This window comes from Carassius gibelio, chromosome B12 (assembly GCF_023724105.1).
Source record: "Carassius gibelio isolate Cgi1373 ecotype wild population from Czech Republic chromosome B12, carGib1.2-hapl.c, whole genome shotgun sequence".
Taxonomy (NCBI): domain Eukaryota; kingdom Metazoa; phylum Chordata; class Actinopteri; order Cypriniformes; family Cyprinidae; genus Carassius; species Carassius gibelio.
The window spans coordinates 614,316-637,246 of NC_068407.1; the positions used below are offsets into that span (position 1 = coordinate 614,316).

The 22,931-nt window shown below is 36.6% G+C and overlaps 1 protein-coding gene across 1 annotated transcript; it reads left to right on the forward strand.

The window, feature by feature from the left end:
• Positions 1 to 22,614, forward strand: LOC127968875 (testican-2-like). Its single transcript, XM_052570260.1, has 10 exons — positions 1 to 252; positions 9,318 to 9,363; positions 12,570 to 12,684; positions 14,345 to 14,450; positions 17,583 to 17,727; positions 17,964 to 18,077; positions 18,665 to 18,883; positions 19,126 to 19,188; positions 20,473 to 20,610; positions 20,828 to 22,614. Exons 1-10 carry the CDS (start codon positions 94 to 96, stop codon positions 20,965 to 20,967), a joined length of 1,245 nt encoding a protein of 414 aa, XP_052426220.1. The 5' UTR covers positions 1 to 93; the 3' UTR covers positions 20,968 to 22,614.
• The last annotated feature ends 317 nt before the right edge of the window (positions 22,615 to 22,931 follow it).

Sequence of the window (22,931 nt, forward strand, 5' to 3'; positions counted from 1 at the left end):
CTCTCTCTTCAGTCCGGTCGCTGCGTGTCTCCTGAGCAGACATTAGACCGTCTCCTCGGTTCTCCGGTGTTTATTCGTGAGAAGCGGCTCGTGATGCGCGGTTTATCGGTTCTTCAGCTGCTGCTCGTGACGCTGAGCGCGAGAGAAGCGCGGGAGATCGGTGGCGGGAATCTCCTGGAAGACGAGCAGCAGTGGCTCTCAACGGTCCACCGCTACAGCCGCACCGTCCAACACTGGAACCGCTTCAGAGACGTGAGTTATCCGTTCATAATGACCACAGAACAAACAGTGCGACTCCACTAACGTACAACATTGTAACGGTTTATTAAGTCAGATTTCTTTATCGACAAATTAAAGTCTTGACTACAACAATGGTATTGAACGTTTCCTAACAGGAATCCGGTGCGTTGATCATATTTGGCGCTGTTTTGAGAATAGTGTGCGCATATTTATTATGTATTTTATGCTGCCAACCAAAACAATGTCAAACTGAAAACAATAAATAACTGTATCATTTTAATTTTTTTTTGGAGGGAAGATTTATTTATTTATTTATTTATTTGATTTTTTTGTAATTCATTTATGTCGAACAAGAATTTATATAGAATTTACATAGAATTTATCTATATTCACAAAGTCTTGTATCGTTATTATTTTTGTAACAACCCTTAAAATCACAAAAGTACTGGAATACAAGTTTATATGTTCGAATATAAATACTTCTGTTTACAATAAATCACCTTTTTAAAAGTCACGAAGCTTCTTATAAAGATTTTCAATAAATTAATAAATCAATCAACATTCATTTAAAAAAGCCTTTATAACACTCAAGGTAAAACGAAGTGCTTTAAACACGTGACCTAAAAAGAGATTCATTCAAAAAACGTTGACTCATTCAGAAATCAGCGCGTGACTGAATCATTTGTTTCTAATTTTTAGCAATAAGTTGAATATTGAATATATTTTATAAACAGACAAAATAAATCTAGTAAATTAGGCCCAATGTTATTTTGTTTACTTTATTTTTTTCCAGAATAATGGTGGAAGGAGGGTGATATAAAAAAAAAAAAAAAAAAGTTGGTTCAGTATCCACATAGGCATGATGTAAACAAATAAATCACTTTCATTTCAGATAAAGCATCAAAGATGTGGTCAGTGAGGTTCAATATCAAGGACTGTATACATTATTGTGTGCAAAGTATTCTGCAAATACATTTACATATTAATGTGCTTAATAAAAATACCTTCCAATTCTAATTTTAGTAAACTAAACTGGTATACACCTGAAGTCTGTCTAAAATCTAATGTAGAAAACACTGTATGAAGATCACCTTCAAGATGATAAACTCAATTCAGTATATGATTCAGATACAGATAACCTTGACATTGTTTGTTAATAAACATAGTGAATTCAAGTGATTTTTCGCCGGAGCAGAAAGCAAACATTCCCTGCTCTTTTCGACACACCATATAATCTCGTCTCAGTCACGCTGTTTAGGAAGAGAGCTGGTGAGAGATGACAGCTGAAGTCTGGTCTGCTCCCCGAGGATCTGCTGTCTGGATGAGTTAGCGCTACACAGACAGACATTGTGTGTTTTGTGTTTATTTATTTGAGAGAGAGACACCTTGGGAGCCGTCTGTCAGCGCAGGAGTGACTCAGGTGACAGAGATGGTGTGTGCACACGACTGCGTTATGGTTCTTGCATCGACACTCTATGGGCTTTATTGTCTTGTTTGGGTCCATGCTTGTCTGGAATCAAAAATGTAAAAATCTTAGTTGCTAAACACCATTTAAGACTTATAGAGCCATAAAGACAGTATATGAAACAAATCTGAAATTGTATATGACCTCAGCTCATCTGAGATCAGGATGAGTTTGTTTCTTCATTGCATTGCATCAGTGTCTCATCAATGGATGCTCTGCAGTGAATGGGTGCCGTCAGAATGAGAGTCTGATAAAAACATCACAATAATCCACAGCACTCCAGTCCATCAGTGAACATCTGGAGAAGACAAAACCTGAAACACATCCAGCATTAAGATGATTTTAACTCAAACACATAGAGTCTATAATCCATAATAACACTTCCTCCAGTGAAAAAGTGTTTTTGTTTCCTTGCAAACTTTGTTTTTGTCACAAAACATGTTATATCTTACTGTACATTGTTGTTTAAAAAAAATATATATATATTTAGTTTTGTTACATTGTGTCGTTTCATGTTACGTTATGTTTGTTCTTTTTTATGTTGTTTAATGTTATGCCTTTTCGTTACATTATGTTGTTTTGTTATATTTTATGTTTTATTCCATGTTGTTTTTTTTAATGTTATGTAGTTTTATTACATTGTTTTCTTGACATTAATATATATTCATTTTAAAGGTATGTGAGGAACTATTCCTCGTGGCATCACGTGGACGTCTGAAGAATAAACATTTCAGGCATTCTAGAATCTATTTCGTTATTTTAATTTTTAGTAGATTTAGTTGATTTGAAGCAAAAAGGTTGCATGTCATGCTGTCATGTTATCTCCTGTTTATGCATAATGTGAAGCAAATCTCAAACTTGGGAACAGATTCCAGCACAGTTAGCTGAAGGGAAACGGCACAGACTCAGTAATATCTGCGACCTGAAGCAGTGATTGATCAATAGCTCTGCAGCGTGGCATCATTATTAATAACAGCACTGTTCCTGAGACAGTCGTTAGGAAAGCTGCATCTCATCACGATCAATTATGCCGAGAGGAATCGTGTTATCTTGCAGTCATGTTTCAGACAGATTTCTTGACTGATAATGTGGTGTCTTGCACAGATGGTTGTTTGGCTGAAAAATACGAGGAACACGCTGAGAATGATTTATTGCAACTCCTGTTAATAAATTAGATGAAGGGTATTTTGTTGCCTGCAACTGTTTAATTCATAGTATAAAATAAATACTAGAGAGCTGATTTAGACTATTTTGTTTGTAAATGAGTTTTTGAATGATAATACTTGCAGCACGTTAAGGGAACTATTTGATTTTAGTTTACAGTTAATTTTAAACAAATTTCTCATAAAACAATAATTATTTTATGTCTCTTTACTTATAAAGTAAATGTTTTTTCTAAAACAGTATTTAGTTTTTACAGTAAAATATAATGTGCAAAATATCACCCATGTGAAATATCAGTAATGGCTCCCTGGATTAACGCTTTGCCCATATATGGTAAGCCTTTCAGGAAGTGGGTGTGGCTTGAGCGGTGCTGTGTGTAATCATCCTCCTCAAAGCTTTACTGATAACTGATGGTTTATTTTACATTCAGGGCACATTATCGACAAAAGAACAGAAATCTTGTAGCTGTCAGAGACAGTGGAAGGCCTTGGCTTATCTTTCAGTTGTTATGGCAACCATAGGGATACCGCAAGTGTTGCTATTTTCTTTAATGGCATCACTTTATAACAATGTCCAAATGCATGCATTACATTTGTTACAGTAATTATTAACCTTTATTAATGTTAGTTAATAACTAGTTCATGTTAGCTGAGGTTCATTTAAATGTAATAATGTATTACCTTGATATAAATAATAGTCTATTTTATTTATTCAGAGGCAAACTCGTGTTCTCATTAGATCTACAGCATGCCGGTTTGTTCAGGAAGTTAATGTGGATGTAAATGCATGAACTCTTGCTTCGTGGATGCCATGATGGTGGTTAATTCTTAATGAAGCATCTGCTCTCAGCACCTGGCCTTTAAAGTTTGATCATCAGGAGGCTTTCACCCGTCTGCAGCTCTCAGAAACGCTGTATAAACCAGCACACATACTGAAGCGGACATGAGGAGTTGAGCCGCAAGCCGTGTTTGTCCTTCTGCATATGCTTGCAGTCAGACAGCAGGGGATTGTGGGTAATGGCTCTCGCTCAGGGCGATGTGGCCGGTGCGTCTGCCCTCACACTGACGCAGGTTAAAGGACATTTTAAAAGGGACGCGTCCTGGTTTCAGAAGACAGTATAAATAATGCACATTAAAGCTAGTTTTTTGTATTTCTATGCACATTTTATGCCTGTTATTTAATTATTGTAGGCTGAAACAAAGTATTCAGTCAAATAAACAATGGAAGAGTAAGGCATCCGTCAATAATCCATAATAACACGTCCTCCAGTGAAAAAGTGTTGTCTCTCACATCAAAATCCAGTCACATATCTGTTTAAACGCTGCTTGATCTGTGCAGATTTCTCTCCTGATTCAGACCAGAACACTGTTTCACTGGAGGAAGTGTTATTCTGGATTATAGACTCTATGTGTTTGAGTTAAAATCATCTTAATGCTGGATGTGTTTCATCTTTTGTCTTCTCCAGATGTTCACTGATGGACTGTGGATTATTGTGATGTTTTTATCAGCTCTTATTCTGACGGCACCCATTCACTGCAGAGCATCCATTGATGAGACATTGATGCAATGAGGATGGTGATATTTTCAGCAAGTTGGTTGCAAACCTCAGTATTCTCGCCTTTAAAACAATGTTATTATTCATGTAGAGGGATATAAACATGTCAGAGGTTTAACAGACATTCACTTCTCAGACTAAAGGAGTTTTCTGATGTGTTGTAAGTCAGATCTGATGGAGCGAGCCGCTGTTCTCCTGACACTGAAAGCCTTTCTTGTCTGTTTCTTGTGGGTTTTTGTGAGCAGTGTCTCACGCGGTGAAGTATTCAGATCTGAACATCTTCATTTGAAACCTTTCTCCGGCGTCAGATCGGCTTTCAGATAGCTGGGAATAATTTAAGGCGGTGATATGATCTCAGAATGAAGTGGTGAGACACTGACGGATCTCCAGGTATTGTGTCTTTTGAAGAATCATAAATCACGGCTGATGTGAACGCGTGGCTTCAGAATATCACACCGAGTAACAGAGCGCTTCCTCCTTTCTCCTGAAGTCTTTAAAATTCATGTCTTCTCCGACGCAGCGGGAGAAGAAAGTGTTTTATGTGTTAGAGGTAAAGACACGTTACCCTCAGGATGAGGCGCTTTTGAAATAAAGATGTTTTAGAGGAAGTCTTTGTTCTGATTTAAATGATTTAGTTTGATGTTTGTTCTACAGTCAGTGAAGGGCAAGGTGTGAAAATGTGTTAAATGTGACGTTATGATTCATGTTTTTGGGGTTTGAAACCCTGACTAACGTTATACAGTGAGTGTGAGTGCACGGTGACTGTAGTTCATCTTCTAGTCTCTTGTTCCTTTGGAGCGAATCTTAAAGTGCAGCTGGCAGCTTCAGACTGATGTGGATTTATTCTGGCCACATGATAAGAGCCGCGGGCCGGAGGTTGTTTGGGTTCTGCCCGGGAGAAGTCAGACACACGCTCGACTGAAGAAAATGTCCAGTTTCATGGTGCACGTACGGCCGGACTGATATGAAACCGCAGTCTGAGAAGAGCCTTAATGGATTTCTGACGATGCAGCAGCAGGTTTTTTATTTCTCAGGCCGTGTCTGTCAGTAAATGGACGAAAGCGCATCGAGAAAGAAAATAGAGATGGAGAAAGTGAGTGAAAAACTCTGCAGTGGCAGAAAGAGGTGCAATGCACACTTATACTCTGTTCTGAAACACTGTGAGCTGCCTACTGTATATAGACAGCATTTTAAAGCATTTCAGGACACTGAGGCTGTTCCAAAAGATTCTTTTCAACTTTTTGTTAAAGTGCATTACAATGCAGAAGCATGCCTTTGATGTTTGGACAAACTGTGATTTTTTTGAGTTAAATTCTAAGGCAGAGTCACATGTAAGCTTGTGCATTGCATTCCTGATCATCGTGCTTGCAACACCAAGGTCCTGGGTTTAATTCCCATGGAATGCATGCACTAATCCAACATATACCTGAAATGCAATAAAGTACATTTTGTGAAAAGTGAATTACAACCTAAAATGAAATACTAATGAAAAAATTACAGTTGTTTTTAGAAATGAAACCATAAATTAACACACACCACAAATAATAAAATAAATAAAATTCTAATCTAAAATGAAAAAAAATGTCAGTGCTCAAAATAAATAATATCTTAACAGAACATATATATAAATTATTTATTTTCCCAGGCCAATATCTCATTTATTTTTGTTGAACTTGATGTACTAAAGAAAAAAAAAAAAATACTGAATTAATTATAGGTGAAGTTGACTTTGACGTTGGGGCAGAGCTTATCACACAAAAGCGGCGATGAAAATATTATTTTCTCTGGAAATGAAACCAGTTACTGCAGACAGCAGCGTTTGGGGAGGATGAAATCTTGTCCACTTCACAGATCACAGCAGACAGAGAGAGAGGCTCTTCTGAGTCTTGAAGAGTGACATGAAGCGTCTCGGAGCCAAAGCAATCTGTGCAGCGCTGCATTACTGAAGCTGCTGGCTCATCGTCCCGTCTCTCATCAGTCAATCCTTAAATCATCAACCCCTTTAAAAACAGATCATTCAGCTTTTTACGTTTCAAACCCTCTGCTTGTGACTCTCTGAACAACATTTAGATGTACAGTATGTAGTTGCATTGAATATTATACTTGCATCTATTTGGATAACACCGTTTTAACCCAAACACAATAATAAAACATGCATAATTGTCATGCATATTGTTATAGATTTCTGTAATAGCGCTAATAAACTCAATGTGTTTAAAATTCAATATCAAGCTTGAATCAGTTTTAATTGAATATCATTTGTTTATTTAGATAAAATCAATGTCTGACAAAATCATGCATCACTTAAAGGTTAAAAAAACCCTGTAATCTTGCAAAATGTTATTTCAACATAAAATAATGGTTTCTATTTTAATGTACTTTAAAATATAATTAATTCCTGTAATGCAAAGCTGTATTTTCAGCATCATTCCTCCAGTCTTCAGTATCACATGATCTTCAGAGATCATGAACATATGATGATTTATTAGTAGAATTATCAGTGGTGTGCTGTCAAATTTTTTTTTCAGGATTCTTCGATGAATTAAAAAGTTAAAAAGAACAGCATTTATTAAGAATATAAACCTTTTCTAACAATATAAATCTTTGCTATCACTTCTTAACATTTTAACACATCCTTGCTGAAAAAAAGTGTTAATTTCTTTAAAAAAAAGAAAGAATAAAAATTTACTGACCCTGAAACTTTTTGAACAGTAGTGTAGATTGTCAGAAAATATTTCTATTTTAAATGAATGCTCATCTTTTTACCTTTTTTTTCATAAAAAAAAATCCAGAAAAAGAGTGATTTCTGAAGATCATGTGACATGGTGAAAATACAGCGGTGCATCACAGAAATAAATTAGATTTAAATGTATAATAAAAAAGAAAAATGTTATTTTACATCATAACAATTTTTCACAATATTAAATTTTTTTCCCAGTATTTTTAATCAAATAAATGCTTTGATGAGCAGAAGAAACTTTTTTTAAAAAACATAAAAAATATTTCTGATCCCAGAAATAGTGTGTGTGTGTGTGTGTATATACATATATATATGTATGTCTATTCCATATCTAGAATATCATAAAACATAATATGTTGCTTGCAAAAAATTAATTTTGCCAGAATAAACGTATGTATTTTTGAATGGCTGTTAATGAACAAAAAGTAGCTTCTTACTCCTATAATGATGTGGTTTCAGCATTTGGCGACCTCTGGACATCAGTATTGGCAGCAGTCATTGAAAACCACATATTGATGGAGCGCTGGGGTCAATCTGTCTGTTTTGGGTTTGTTTGACGTTATGTTCATTCTCCAGGGCTCTGTCTGCATCTAACTGAACAGTGCGTCTCCTAAGCGCTACAGAATCACAGATTGATGGTGTTGGCAGAATGTGAATGTGGCTTTAGGATGCATGTGGAGCATGCAAATTTCATTAGAACTAAATTTCAGCCGAGCTTTCAAGTTGGATTCGCTCCAGGAGCTCGACAACATTATAATGAGACGCTGAGCTGAAGTAGTTCTGTGTTCTGTGTTCGCTCTTCAGCTTCTGATTCAGTTCACAGACACCAGTTCTTCTGAAGGGCAAACTCACATCTTAAGTTTTCCAGCTTTCATGCATGAGAAAAGGGACTGAGAATGTAGAATATTTTATACAATATCATTAATTATGTATATTATTATATATTAATGTGTTTGGACCTTTTTGTAGCTTGAAATGGTCATTGATTGGGATTAAAATATCTGCATCGTTTCACAGTAATAAACATAAAAATAACGCAGGTTTAGAATGTAATAATAACAATATAATAACATGAGGTTATAAGTATATAATGATAAAATGTTAATTTCTGATCAAGTGAAATATAAAAAAATATTAAAATATAATAACATATTATATATTATTATAAAAATAAAATGAAATATTGTAACATTTTATATTATTTTTATTTAATTTTACACATGCAGTTCCACAAAGTAAGACGCAGATAAACAGACGCAAATTTGAAATATGAAACTATTTTCTAAATATGTAAAAAAAAAATGCCGTTAGGAGGCAGCGAGTTACGTTCTTTATGAGCGAGTCAATGAATCATTCGTTCAACCGATTCATTCAAAAGGCTGATTGATTCAGAAACGAAGTAAGTGACTCTATTTATGAATGAATCACAGAATCAGTTGCTCACTCAAAGGTGACTGTCTTTATGAATGATTTATTGAATCATAGTCTCACTCATTTGGTACAAACTGCAGATTTTTCAGAAACAAAGCAAGTGAATGCCTTTATGAATGATTCACTGAATCATTGGCTCACTTGATTCATTCAAACGTCTGATTCATTCAGAAACTAAGCCAATGACTTTCTTTATGAATGACTCACTGAATCATTCAAATAATTCATCACAAAGTAAGAGTCAGAGAAACAGAGAGGCAAATTTGGGGATATAATAATGACGTAATGTTTCGAATTTTTAGATTGAATGATTCCTTAAAATATTGTATATTTAATTTTTTTGACTGAACTATTCCTTGAAATAATTAAGTTTTGATATTTATTTTATTTTGACCAGAGTTGCAGATGAACAGAAAAGCAAAGTTTTTTTTACGTTACTTGTACATGAGCTTTCTTAGTTAAAGCAAAGTGTGGAGCTGTCCTCTTTCATCTGTGTCTAAGTTTACGTCTGATTTTCTTTCTTTCTTCATTCCTGGCCTCACGCTGCTGAAGGAAGTGGAGGTTGGTTTCTGTGTGTGTGTGTGTGTGTGTGTGTGTGTGTGTGTGTGTGTGTGTGCGTGTTTCACCTGGTTTACTGCCATTCAACAGCAGTATATGTTCAAAGGTTAATTTGACTGATTTATTTTACGTCACACATGTGATTCTCTGGTGTTTCTCCTCAGGATGACTACATCCGTACACTTGAAGGTCCACGGGCTTCAGATGAAAGTGAGTAACAACATACTCTCCGCTTGTGAAATCTCAATCAAAATCAATGAAAAAAATTGGAGAATATTTTGCTCACAGAAAATTAAGCCTAAATGAATCTTATGTATTTATACTTATTTTTACTATTATTTAAGTATTTTTTTTTACATTACTGTAGTTTTTGTAATGCCTTGAAACTGATTAAGAGTGTCTGCTGAATGCATAAATGTTTTTGCACACAGTGAAAATCATTTGAAAAACGCCAAATATCGGCCGATATATCGGTTGTGGCAATATATCGGTTGAACACCACCCTCAACATCTTTTTACCTTGGGATATGAAGATCTAAACATCTCTAGTTGTCACTGTGAGCCTTTAGGAACCAGAATGACATAAAAAATGCCAAAAAATAAGAGTAAATGTGGACAGATGGAAAGCTTACGGCAAGTTAAATGAAACACCTTCGGCACGTTATTCCTCTCTCTCGGTGCGGCTGCTCTCATGAATTTATGAAGCTTGTAAGTGTGCTACAAATCATATCATAGCGCAGGAAATGCAGCGCGCTCATGTTTCTATGGAAACACCTCCGGCGCAGCTCCGAGGGAGAGATGCGATGGCCTGCATACAGAAATCACAGGCATTACTCACCTAACGGGGTTTAACGATAACCCACAGCACAGAGACATCAGAGAGACTGTGTGTGTGAGTGTGTGTGTGTGTGTGAGTGTGTGTGTGTGTGTGTGTGTGTGTGTGTGAGTGTGTGTGTGTGTGTGTGTGTGTGTGAGTGTGTGTGTGTGTGTGTGTGTGTGTGTGCTGATGTGAATCTACAGTCAGACGGTCGTTATCATAATATAAACCCCAGCAGCATGAACCTAGCATCACATCACAGGACTGTAAGGTGCTTTACGGGTTTCAAAATCATGCAAATTGTGCCTTTTTAAAATTGTGACTTTTTCCATTTCTGGAAAAGTAATCTATTTTCTGTAGTCTACATACGTTAAGTTGAAAAATGTTTCATCATCTGTATATGAATGTATTGTCCATTAAATGATTTTAAGTAAATAGTAAAGTTTACGAAATCCCAGATATTAGGATTAAAAAGTTTAGGTGGATAGATAATTACAATACAATTATAGTAAAATAAAAAGTAACTCATAACTCCATTTTATATTTAATATGTTAATATATAGTTTTACACATTTTAATAATTAAAAATGTATTATTTGATTATACATTTTTATTAAAAATATTATTATAAAAATACTAATATTTTTTTTAATAAATTAAAGCTGAATATAAATATTAAATCTAATAAAGAAAAAAATGTTTTTTTTTATTTTTTATTTTAAATTGTAAAACTTTAAATTTGCAGTTAAAATTATTTGTTAGTTTGTTATTTAGTGAGTTATACATTCCGTCAATATAATTTTTAATCATTTTGATTTGACTTTCTATTCATTAATCACAAACTGAAAATGTGATTGAAATTAATTAGTTAAAAGATGTGGAAACCCTGTATATACTGCTGCTTCTATTATAGTATTTACATTCAAATGCACTTTAAAGTCCAAATAATATTATGTAATATATATATATGAAGAGTTCATTTGCAAAAAACAGATAACTCCATTTTTAACAATTTTCAAAAATCATGTTTTTTCATTGTGCATTTCTATTAATCTCAATGAACTGCAGTAAAAAAAAAAAAAAAAAAATATATATATATATATCTGTTTTTGCAAATAAACACTTGATATATTCTGCAGCTGGGAGCAGAAGTATCCTGTCAGGTTCAGGGTTTGTTGATCAGTGAATAATAATCATCAGTCGTGGCTGCCTGCAGTCTGATATTTGTGTGAAAACATGTTTTCTCTCAGGAATAGATGTTGTTCTGTCTTTAGCCTCTAGTTGTTTGTCTGAGCTCTTGTTTATGGGTTTATCATCACACACTCAGAAAACAGATGGAATATTCTCCACAGAAATGCAGCTTCCAGCCTCATCCCTTCTTCTCTTTCCTGAGCTTTCTTCTCTCCTCTAGTGTCTGAATTGTTCGAGAAGAGATTCACCATTTCTGTTTTCTATAAAGTGTTTGATGAGATTGTGAGATCTGCTTTATTTAGAGTATCATGTAGAGATCTGATCAACATTAGGGATGGATGGATGGATGGATTTATAGATAGATAGATAGATGGATGGATAGATGGATGGATGGATGGATGGATGGATGGATGGATAGATAGATAGATGGATGGATGGATGGATGGATAGATAGATAGATGGATGGATGGATGGATGCATGGATGGATGGATGGATAGATAGATGGATGGATGGATGGATAGATGGATGGATGGATGGATAGATAGATAGATAGATAGATGGATGGATGGATAGATAGATAGATAGATAGATGGATAGATGGATAGATAGATAGATAGATGGATGGATGGATGGATGGATAGGTAGGTAGATAGATAGATAGATAGATAGATAGATAGATAGATAGATAGATAGATAGATAGATAGATAGATAGATGGATAGATGGATGGATGGATGATGTATGGATGGATGGATAGATGATGGATAGATAGATAGATGGATGGATGGATGGATGGATGGATAGATAGATGGATAGATGATGGATGGATGGATGGATAGATGTATAGATAGATAGATGGATGATGGATGGATGGATGGATAGATGATGGATAGATAGATGATGGATAGATAGATAGATAGATAGATAGATAGATAAGTTAGATAGATGGATGGATGGATGATGTATGGATGGATGGATAGATGATGGATAGATGGATAGATAGATGGATGGATGGATGGATGGATAAATAGATGGATGGATGGATAGATACATTAATAGATTAATAGATGATAGATATATTATAGAAAGATAGATAAGCTGAAGTATAAAAAATTCTACAAAAAAATGAAATATATAGAAATATATAGATCAAAAGCAAATATATATATGTTGAACTTTAACTAAACATAAGAAGAAAAGATAGTTTCAAGTGTTTTATTCACATGTATCACAAACAAATTCATTAGTTAAAAGGTGTGTATAATAACAGATACAAATCAAATGCTGCTTTCCTCCAAAGTGAAATGTGTATTTTTCATATTTCAATTTTGTGCATGTAAAAGCGTTTGATGTTTCAGTACTGTGAGGGTTTTGATGCTCATGACGGTGGTCTGACGGGGTGTTGCAGGTCTGGACACCACCAAGGATCCGTGTCAGAAGGTGAAGTGCAGTCGTCACAAGGTGTGTGTGGCTCAGGGCGATCAGAGAGCGATGTGTGTGACCCGCAGGAAGCTCCAGCACCGGTCAGTCTCTCCGGTCAGCTCAGTGTCTCAGAGTTCACATCCTTCACAATCAAACATTTATTCTACACAGAAATTTAACACATCCTTGCTGAATAAAGGTATTCATTTCTGTCAAAACAAATACAGATTTATTTTTTATTTTTAATGTTTTATTCATCAAAGAATCCTGAGAAAATATTAAGCAGCACAACTGTTTCTAACATTAATAATAAATCATCATATTATTCTGATTTCTGAAGATCATGTGACACTGAAGACTGGAGGAATGATGCTGAAAATACAGCGGAGCATCACAGAAATAAATTACACTTTAACACAGATTCACTCAGAACACAGATGATTTACTCTAGAATAATATTTCACAATTTTTCTGTATTTTTAATAAAATTAAAATATTCACTTTTGGTTAAAAATATAAGGTTTTGAAAATATTTGTTTAATATAATAATAATAAAAAAAATCATATGGTCTAATGTTTTCATTATAATATCATTTTTATAATGAATGAAAAGTATCAATGTTAAAGGTTTACCTGTTCCCCATTTAATTTATTGATTGATTTATTGATTGATTTATTAATTGATTGATTTTCATCATGTGATTTTTGGTGAATTGTGTTGAATCCAATTATGATCAGTTTTTGATCGTAGCCAACATTTCAACGTAATACAAGAGATATCAGTAAAACTGAGATTATAAAATAATCCATTGAAGATTTAATGAGCCTGAACATTTATCGCTTCAGATATTGTAATAATGTATTTTGAACATGAACATCTATTTAAATAGAAATACAAATGAACTCCAGTGTACTTTAGTGTTCAGTGTTAATGGCTCCTTCAGTCTCTGTTCATTTGCTCCAGACTGATATTAACAGCAGAACAGCAGAGTTTATGAACCCACCGAACATTTCTCATCGGTGTGTGTGTGTGTGTGTGTGTGTGTGTGTGTCTGAGACTTTCAGCATTTATCTGGTCCGCAGAGCTTTAGTGTAATGGGCAAAAACTAATGGGTCAGAACATTATAACCGGCCGTGTTGTTCCTATCTGCTGAAGCCATCGTTCATCTCTGAGTGTGTAACAGTGTTATTATCTGTGTGTGTGTGTGTGTGTGTGTGAGAGAGAGAGAGAGAGAGAGATTGAATCACATTGAAAGTTATTACTAAACTGACTTAAAAAATCATTTGTTGGGATGTTTTTTGGGTTAGGGTTAGGTGGGACATAGTGAAGAGACAGAAGAGAAAGAGCGAGAGTGTTTAATCTCACATGAAGTGCTGATTTTGATCTTTAATGTTAGGTCTTTTCTATTCTTGAAAGAAATTACTCTTCATCGTTGTCTTGAAAACGATCATAGTTTGTGATTTATTATCTTAATTAAAACACATTAGCCATAAAATAAAAAAATTCACATATATTAAACATCTAACTTCTATTAACAAAATGAATAGATAGAAGATATAGCCTTGCATTGTCACACAAATAAATAAGGTATTTTCCTTTAAAAAAAAGAATGGTTAGTTTTTGGTTCATTGTTATTTGTTATTAAAGACACTCACTTATATTAAACCAAGAAATGAAAGTTTTAATCATCTCTAATCATAGAGTGTCTTCTTGAAAGCAGAAACTGCTGGATTGAGATTGTTTTGTTGTGTTTGGTGTAGAACCAAAGAGTCTGGACTGAAGCCTCACGCTAACAGCTGTAACCTCTGTTCAGAAATGACCTCTACACCTGTGTGTGGATCAGACGGACACAACTACAACTCACAGGTAAACACACACACAGAGAGAGAGAGAGAGAGAGAGAGAGAGAGACACACTCATACACACACACTCACACACACACGGCTCTGTGGTGCAGTGAGAACATCAAGGCTTTAGCTGGAATCAGATCAAATATTTATAAGGGTGACCGCAGGAAACAGTGATTGCTCATTGAGAAGAGAGAGAAAGAGAGAGAGGGAGAAGGAGACAGGGAGAGGGAAGGAGGTAATTTTCCGTCTCTCACATACAAGGTCATAATTGAGAACAGTGTATAAATCGATACAGTGAGCAGGAGCAGAGTTGTCCACTTCATTCATCACATGCGTGTGATCTGCAGCTGCACACGCGCTAGAGTTTACACAGCGCAAACACACGCTAGAGTTTACACCACACACACACGCTAGTTTACACAGTGCAAACATGCTAGAGTTTACACCGCGCACACACACGCTAGAGTTTACAACGCGCGCACACACGCTAGAGTTTAACACCACGCACACACACGCTAGAGTTTACACCACGCGCACACACGCTAGAGTTTACACCACGCACACACGCGCTAGAGTTTACACCGCGCACACACGCGCTAGAGTTTACACCACGCGCACACACGCTAGAGTTTACAACGCGCGCACACACGCTAGAGTTTACACCGCGCACACACGCGCTAGAGTTTACACCACGCGCACACACGCTAGAGTTTACACCGCGCACACACGCGCTAGAGTTTACACCGCGCACACACGCGCTAGAGTTTACACCGCGCACACCCACGCTAGAGTTTACACCGCGCACACACACGCTAGAGTTTACAACGCGCGCACACACGCTAGAGTTTACACCACGCACACACGCGCTAGAGTTTACACCGCGCACACACGCGCTAGAGTTTACACCACGCGCACACACGCTAGAGTTTACACCGCGCACACACGCGCTAGAGTTTACACCGCGCACACACGCGCTAGAGTTTACACCACGCGCACACACGCTAGAGTTTACACCGCGCACACACGCGCTAGAGTTTACACCGCGCACACACGCGCTAGAGTTTACACCGCGCACACCCACGCTAGAGTTTACACCGCGCACACACACGCTAGAGTTTACACCGCGCACACACGCGCTAGAGTTTACACCACGCGCACACACGCTAGAGTTTACACCGCGCACACACGCGCTAGAGTTTACACCGCGCACACACGCGCTAGAGTTTACACCGCGCACACCCGCGCTAGAGTTTACACCGCGCGCACCCACGCTAGAGTTTACACCGCGCACACACACGCTAGAGTTTACACCGCGCACACACGCGCTAGAGTTTACACCACGCGCACACACGCTAGAGTTTACACCGCGCACACACGCGCTAGAGTTTAACACCACGCGCACACACGCTAGAGTTTACACCGCGCACACACGCGCTAGAGTTTACACCGCGCACACACGCGCTAGAGTTTAACACCACGCACACACACGCTAGAGTTTACACCGCGCACACCCACGCTAGAGTTTAACACCACGCGCACACGCGCTAGAGTTTACACCGCGCACACACGCGCTAGAGTTTAACACCACGCACACACACGCTAGAGTTTACACCGCGCACACACGCGCTAGAGTTTACACCGCGCACACACGCGCTAGAGTTTAACACCACGCGCACACACGCTAGAGTTTACACCACGCGCACACACGCTAGAGTTTACACCGCGCGCACACGCGCTAGAGTTTACACCGCGCACACACGCGCTAGAGTTTAACACCACGCACACACACGCTACAGTTTACACCACGCGCACACACGCGCTAGAGTTTACACCGCGCACTCATGCGCTAGAGTTTACACCACGCGCACACACGCTAGAGTTTACACCGCGCACACACGCGCTAGAGTTTACACCGCGCACACACGCGCTAGAGTTTACACCACGCGCACACACGCGCTAGAGTTTACACCGCGCACACACGTGCTAGAGTTTACACCGCGCACACACACGCTAGAGTTTACACCGCGCACACACGCGCTAGAGTTTACACCACGCGCACACACGCGCTAGAGTTTACACCACGCGCACACACGCGCTAGAGTTTACACCGCGCACACACGCGCTAGAGTTTACACCGCGCACACACGCTAGAGTTTACACCGCGCACACACGCGCTAGAGTTTACACCGCGCACACACGCGCTAGAGTTTACACCGCGCACACGCGCGCTAGAGTTTACACCGCGCACACGCGCGCTAGAGTTTAACACCACGCACACACACGCTAGAGTTTACACCACGCGCACACACGCGCTAGAGTTTACACCGCGCACATACGCGCTAGAGTTTACACCACGCGCACACACGCGCTAGAGTTTACACCGCGCACACACGCGCTAGAGTTTAACACCACGCGCACACACGCGCTAGAGTTTACACCGCGCACACCCACGCTAGAGTATATTTTGTATTTTTTTAAAAATACTTGATTCAAATGATTTTTTTATATTTTATTTGTTTGTTTTTTGTTATTTCTAAAAAAAAATCAGTTTGAATTTTTTTTAAGATGTATTTCATTTTTCCCCATCTTATTTAACAATATATTTAAATAATAATGTTCAATCAATTGTAAATAATTATTTTTTTTTTATTTATCTTTATTTTTTTTTTATATTTGTTAATTTATTTTAATGTTTTAAAAAGTTTATTTAATAATAAATATATATATATATATATATATATATATATATATATATATATAGACAGATAGATTTATTTCTAATTTATTTATTTATTCACTCATATTTATTTTCAATAAATTTTTACAAATTCATTTTCAATTAATTAAAAAAATATTTTTCAATTAAGTTTTAAGTTTTTAAGAAAATGAAAAATGAAAATTTTAAGAAAATGTTTTTAATTTTGCTGTTTTGCAAAACATCTTACACGTCCAACAAATACTCGTTCTTAAGTCAGAATAGTGAAAACCATCTTCAGCCATTCATATCTGCTTAATTATGTATGTGAGTGTTGCTTTGAGATATGAACACACTGCGCTTCTTTCATATAAAGCTCTCTCTCCTGTGTGTGTGTGTGTGTGTGTGTGTGTGTGTGTGTGTGTGTGTGTGTGTGTGTGTGTGTGTGATCAGTGTAAGCTGGAGCAGCAGGCGTGTTTGTCGGGGAAGGATCTGTCTGTTCTGTGTTCTGGTTCATGTCCTTGTATCAGTGCTGGACGTCCTAAAGCAGAACCCAAGATCAAGATGAATCCAGAGACGTCACCTGAAGCCAAACCAGGTCCACACACACACACACACACACACACACACACACACATTACTCCATCAGCTCTCTCTGTAAACGTGCAGAATGATGTTTAGTGTCACAGCGAGTTCAGACCTTCATATTTTATGAAGCCTAGTTAGAGGAAATTTGAATGCATTTGAGTGAGTTTATTGTTCCTCTGCATTATTAATCTGCTGGCTGAAGTGAAAGAGAGTCTTCTCGTTATTTACTGGTGTTTCTGTCTCTAGAGCTCTGCACCGGTCAGGATTTGGCAGATTTGGGCGACAGACTCCGAGACTGGTTTCAGCTTCTCCATGGAAATGCAAAACAGAACAACTCTGGAAGACAAAGAACAGCATCAGGTGAACACACGACAGAGTTCACTGCACGGGGAAGAAGTCTCTTCTGCTCACAGAGGCTGCATTTATTTGATTCAAAAAATACTGTAAAATTGTGAAATATTATTCTAATGTAAAACAGCTGTTTTCTGTGTGAATCTGTGTTAAAGTGTAATTTATTTCTGTGATGTGCAGCTGTATTTTCAGCATCATTCCTCCAGTCTTCAGTGTCAAATGATCTTCAGAAATCAGAATAATATGATGATTTACTGCTCGAGAAACATTTGAAATGTTGAAAACTTTAGAAAAACTATTCCAGCCATGGAATAAAAAAAATTAAAAAGCTAGTTGTAAAATATCTTATATATTATATATCTTATATTTTTTCCCGACAGCGTTTTTGGAAAAAGTTAGTGTAAGTATTAGTTTTAGTGTTAGTGTTGATGATTGCATATGTTTTCATATGAGATCATGGCACCTTTCTGCATCTTCTATCTAGACTCACTCAGGAGATGTGTAATAGCGCCCTCTAGCGGATAACAGCGAGAACACAGTTGAACAGAGTTGAGTTGTTGGATCATCGTTCTGAATCTCGGCTTGTTCCTCTGCAGTGTTTGACCGGGGGCTCGTGGCCGGCTGTAAGGACTCCATCGGCTGGATGTTCTCCAAGCTGGACACCAGTAATGACCTGTTCCTGGATCAGTCCGAGCTGGCCGCTATAAACCTGGAGAAGTATGAAGTGTGCATCAAGCCCTTCTTTAACTCGTGCGACTCGTATCGTGACGGGAAGGTGTCCACGGCAGAATGGTGTCTGTGCTTCTGGAGAGAGAGTGAGTGTGGCATGGGCTTTTCTGGGGAAATTGTGTTTCAGTGCAAAAACAATAACATTGCACTGAGAAAAAAAATAGTAAGCACGAGAGAGAGAGAAAAGCATAAAAAAAAAATTCTCTGATGGTTCTTCTGACCTGTAAATGTTACAATTATTTTATTATCTATTTTATCTGACCTCATGTGTGATTTGAGAGATGGACTGCTGTGTCGTAATATATTTTTTTCTTGTATTTTTTTGCAGAACCTCCATGTTTGGCTGAAATCGAGAGGATTCAGATACAAGAGCCGTCCGAGAGGAAACCGGGTAAATGCACACAGATAGACAAACCAGCAGAAATGCAATTACAGGAAAATGATTCAAAACGAAGCCACTTGTGGTTAAGAAAGGAAGGATATATGTGTGCAATGATTAGAAGATAGAAGAGGTTTTTTGAATACATCAAATCCATATAATCTGACTTCTATTAAATTAGAAAAAGTGTTTTTTGAATGGAAAATGGATGCAATGTATTTTCTTTGTGAGTAACAGAGAATTCTATGGATTTTATTGTTTATAGTTGATTAATGACATCAATATGGTTAATATTAGTTAAGTAGCTAAATTAATTAATACATGCATGCACAAAAATAAAAATTTAAAAAGACCAGGAATATGAATTAATAGAGTAAATATTTTACAAATGTTTTTAAAAAATAAAATAAAAAATTTGTAACCATATTAATGTTTTTATATTATGAGATAATTGGTGGAAGTAATGCCAGTCTTGGTCGCTGTATTTATTTTCCTTGTTTAACCACCTAAGAGTAAGCAGAAAAATCAATAAATAAAATTAAAAAGATCAGAAACATGAATTAAGAAATTTATTACATTTTGTTACCATATTACTATTATTTTGTAATAGAAATAATAATAATAATGTATTTTCTTTAACTACCTAAAAATAAATAAATTAAATTATTAAATATAAAAATAATTATATATATCTAAAAAGTAATTATAAATAGTTTTAAAATGGTAAAACATTTTGTAACCATATTAATGTTCTTGTATTATATTTATTATAAAAAATAATGCCAGTCTTGATCGCTGTATTGATTTCCCTGGTTGAATTAGCTAAAATTTTATAAATAATTATATATAAACAAATAGAGTTAAAATTCAAAAAATGTTAAATAAACAAATAAAAAAATGACAAAGAAACTATATCACTTTGAATCAAGTTTAATTAGCTAAAAATAAAGTATAACATATAATAATTAAACATTTAAGTTTAATATTTAATTAAATATTTTTAAATTAATAAAGGTAAATAAATATTAAAACATAAACAATTATGACTAAAAACAATAAGTAAAAGTAAAATAAAAATACCAAAAAAGTAATTTCACGAGATCACTAATGCGTGTGTGGTTTGTGTGCGTGTTGTGTGTGTGTGTGTACGTGCGCATGCATGCGTATGTGTGTGCATGTGTGTGCTTGTTTGTGTACATGTGCGTGTGTGTGCATCTGCTTGCATGTTGTGTTTGTGTGTGTGTGTGTACATGTGCATGTGTGCGTACGCCCGTTTGTGTGTGTGTGTGTGTGCAGGCATGTACATCCCCAGCTGTGATGAGGACGGTTATTACCAGAAGCTGCAGTGTGACCACAGCCGTGATGAGTGTTGGTGTGTCGACCCTCACGGAGCCGAGGCCCCGGGCTCCCGAATCCACGGACACCCCGACTGTGGTGAGTGACCCCTTCAAGTAAAGTCCCTTCACTCATTATATCTGCGAAGTCTCCGAGCAGCTCAAACAAGACAAAGTGCTGTCTAAATGAACGGGGGAATCCTGAATTACATATAGCAACAAAATCTGAACTGAACTCCCCGTGAATATTCTTTAATCAGACCAAAAATAAAAGTTACTATAAACTATAATGAATCTGATAATTGTGTGTGCCGTAGACGAGCTGCTCAGCTCTGGAGATTTCAGCAGCGGCGTCGGCTGGGAGGACGAGGAGGACGAGGAGGAGAAAGACGTGGATGAGAACGCAGAGGAAGAGGAGGATGAAGAGGAGTCTGACGACGGCGGATACATCTGGTGAAACATCTCCAGCGTCTGCTGACCGCTGCACCTGATCTACTTCTGCTTCCTGAAGCATCCCACCAGCACGAGTCTGCATTTCACTGTTGTTCATTTCTGTCATCGCTTTAACGGATGCACGAAAGACTCAAACTCTGCGAAGCCTGGAGACGGATGCGTCGTCATTAACAGGGTATTAGGGTTTATCTGAGGGGATTTATGCAACAGAACTTGGTTTCTGAACCTCTGGAGATCAGGTTTACACTCACTGTACAGACCTTCATCTGTGTGAACGTGACTATCATCATGAGTCTCAGCTTCTGGCTCTCTAGAAACCATGTTCTTATGCACTAATAATGCATATTCCCTACATTAATGCTCCGACACGGTATACATATACACATTTATGATGCTTGCTTTCTGGAGCAGCTAAAAAAAATAATCTCAAAATCTAAAAAAATTCATTCACACATACATTTTTTTTTAAAATTGCAAATCACATTTTGTGATTATAACTAAAGTTACGAAATGATCAATTGTAAATATATCAACTTTTTGTGAGTGTGAATTAGCTTAAGTATTAGTTTATTACAATATATGAGTAATGTATTTAATATTTAATTAGAATATATTTGCAAACATAAATCGATGAGCTCATAATCTAATTCATATTCACAAAATATGATTAGCAAATACACAAACTGACATCCACATGCACAAAAATGTGAATTTGCTTGCAGAAATGTGCAAAGATACTGTATTATATATATATTTGCAAACATAAACTTCTCAAATTATATTCAGAAAATATGCATTGCACAATTAAAATTCAGTAAATGCAAACTTCATAGATACAATATTATGTTCACGCCTTCCTGAAACCAATCGACTTCTTTGTGAATTAGCTTGCAGTTAAGTTTCTTATAATGTTTATATATTTAATTTATATGCAAAGTATTTATAAGTGTTTATTTTAAATATAAACATTTGCATATACTTCTAATTTATAAGTATGTATTAATTATATTATAATTTTAGTAACTTTTATTATAAGTATATAATGGCAAAGAGAAAAAGACAAAACTCAATGATTTTTCATATGCACAAAATATGATTTTTAAATTCAAAACTTATTTATAAACACAAGTATGTTTCTGTCTTTTCTTATGTTCACAAAAAATATGATTTTCACATGATTTTTTCACTAATATTTGGTAAATGCATTCATTTTGAGACTATTTTAGCTCGATTTGCTTTGGCGATAAAAACATTTGAAAAAGAATCAATGTAGCAAACACAAACATGGAGCGAAACATCAAAGTCAAATGACTGATATGTAATTAACTTAATTATGACTGACAGCTGAAACACTTTGATTTCACACTCGTCTCTGAATCAGGAGTGACTCCGGTTTCTTGAATCTGTCTCTGATTCACATCAGGTTGTGTCTTAAATGAAGCCTGTGGGATGTCAAAGGTCATTTTTGCTGAAACAGAACATGAAACGTTAACTTGATAATGTTCTGGGCTTTATTTTTCATATATTGCATGATCGTTCACATCAGAAAGCTCTTTTATTGGCTCTTTCTGTAGAATAGCAGTCAACGCGTGATGTCTGATGTGGAGAAGCTCGGCTCCTCGAAATCTGTGAAATAAAATGTTGTAAATAACCGAAGCGTCTCTCTGATGCGTAATCAGCTGTGTGTTGTGTGCAGCGTCTGAGAATCAATATCAATATCAATATGGCAGCGCTGAATTAATATACAGCCTCAGAGTCGCTGAAAACACTGCTGTGATATTAAACGGCACCAGAATCAGATCATTCTGCATCAGAAATATTATTCAGTTTCATTCATCACTCTGGAAAAGGAAGGTGTTGAGTGCAATGCATTGTGGGATACTGTATTCCAGCTGTATGCTGCAGTTTCCCAAATGTAGTAAAGATCTGTGCATACGGTAATTTGCATATGCAGCAGGGTTATAATAG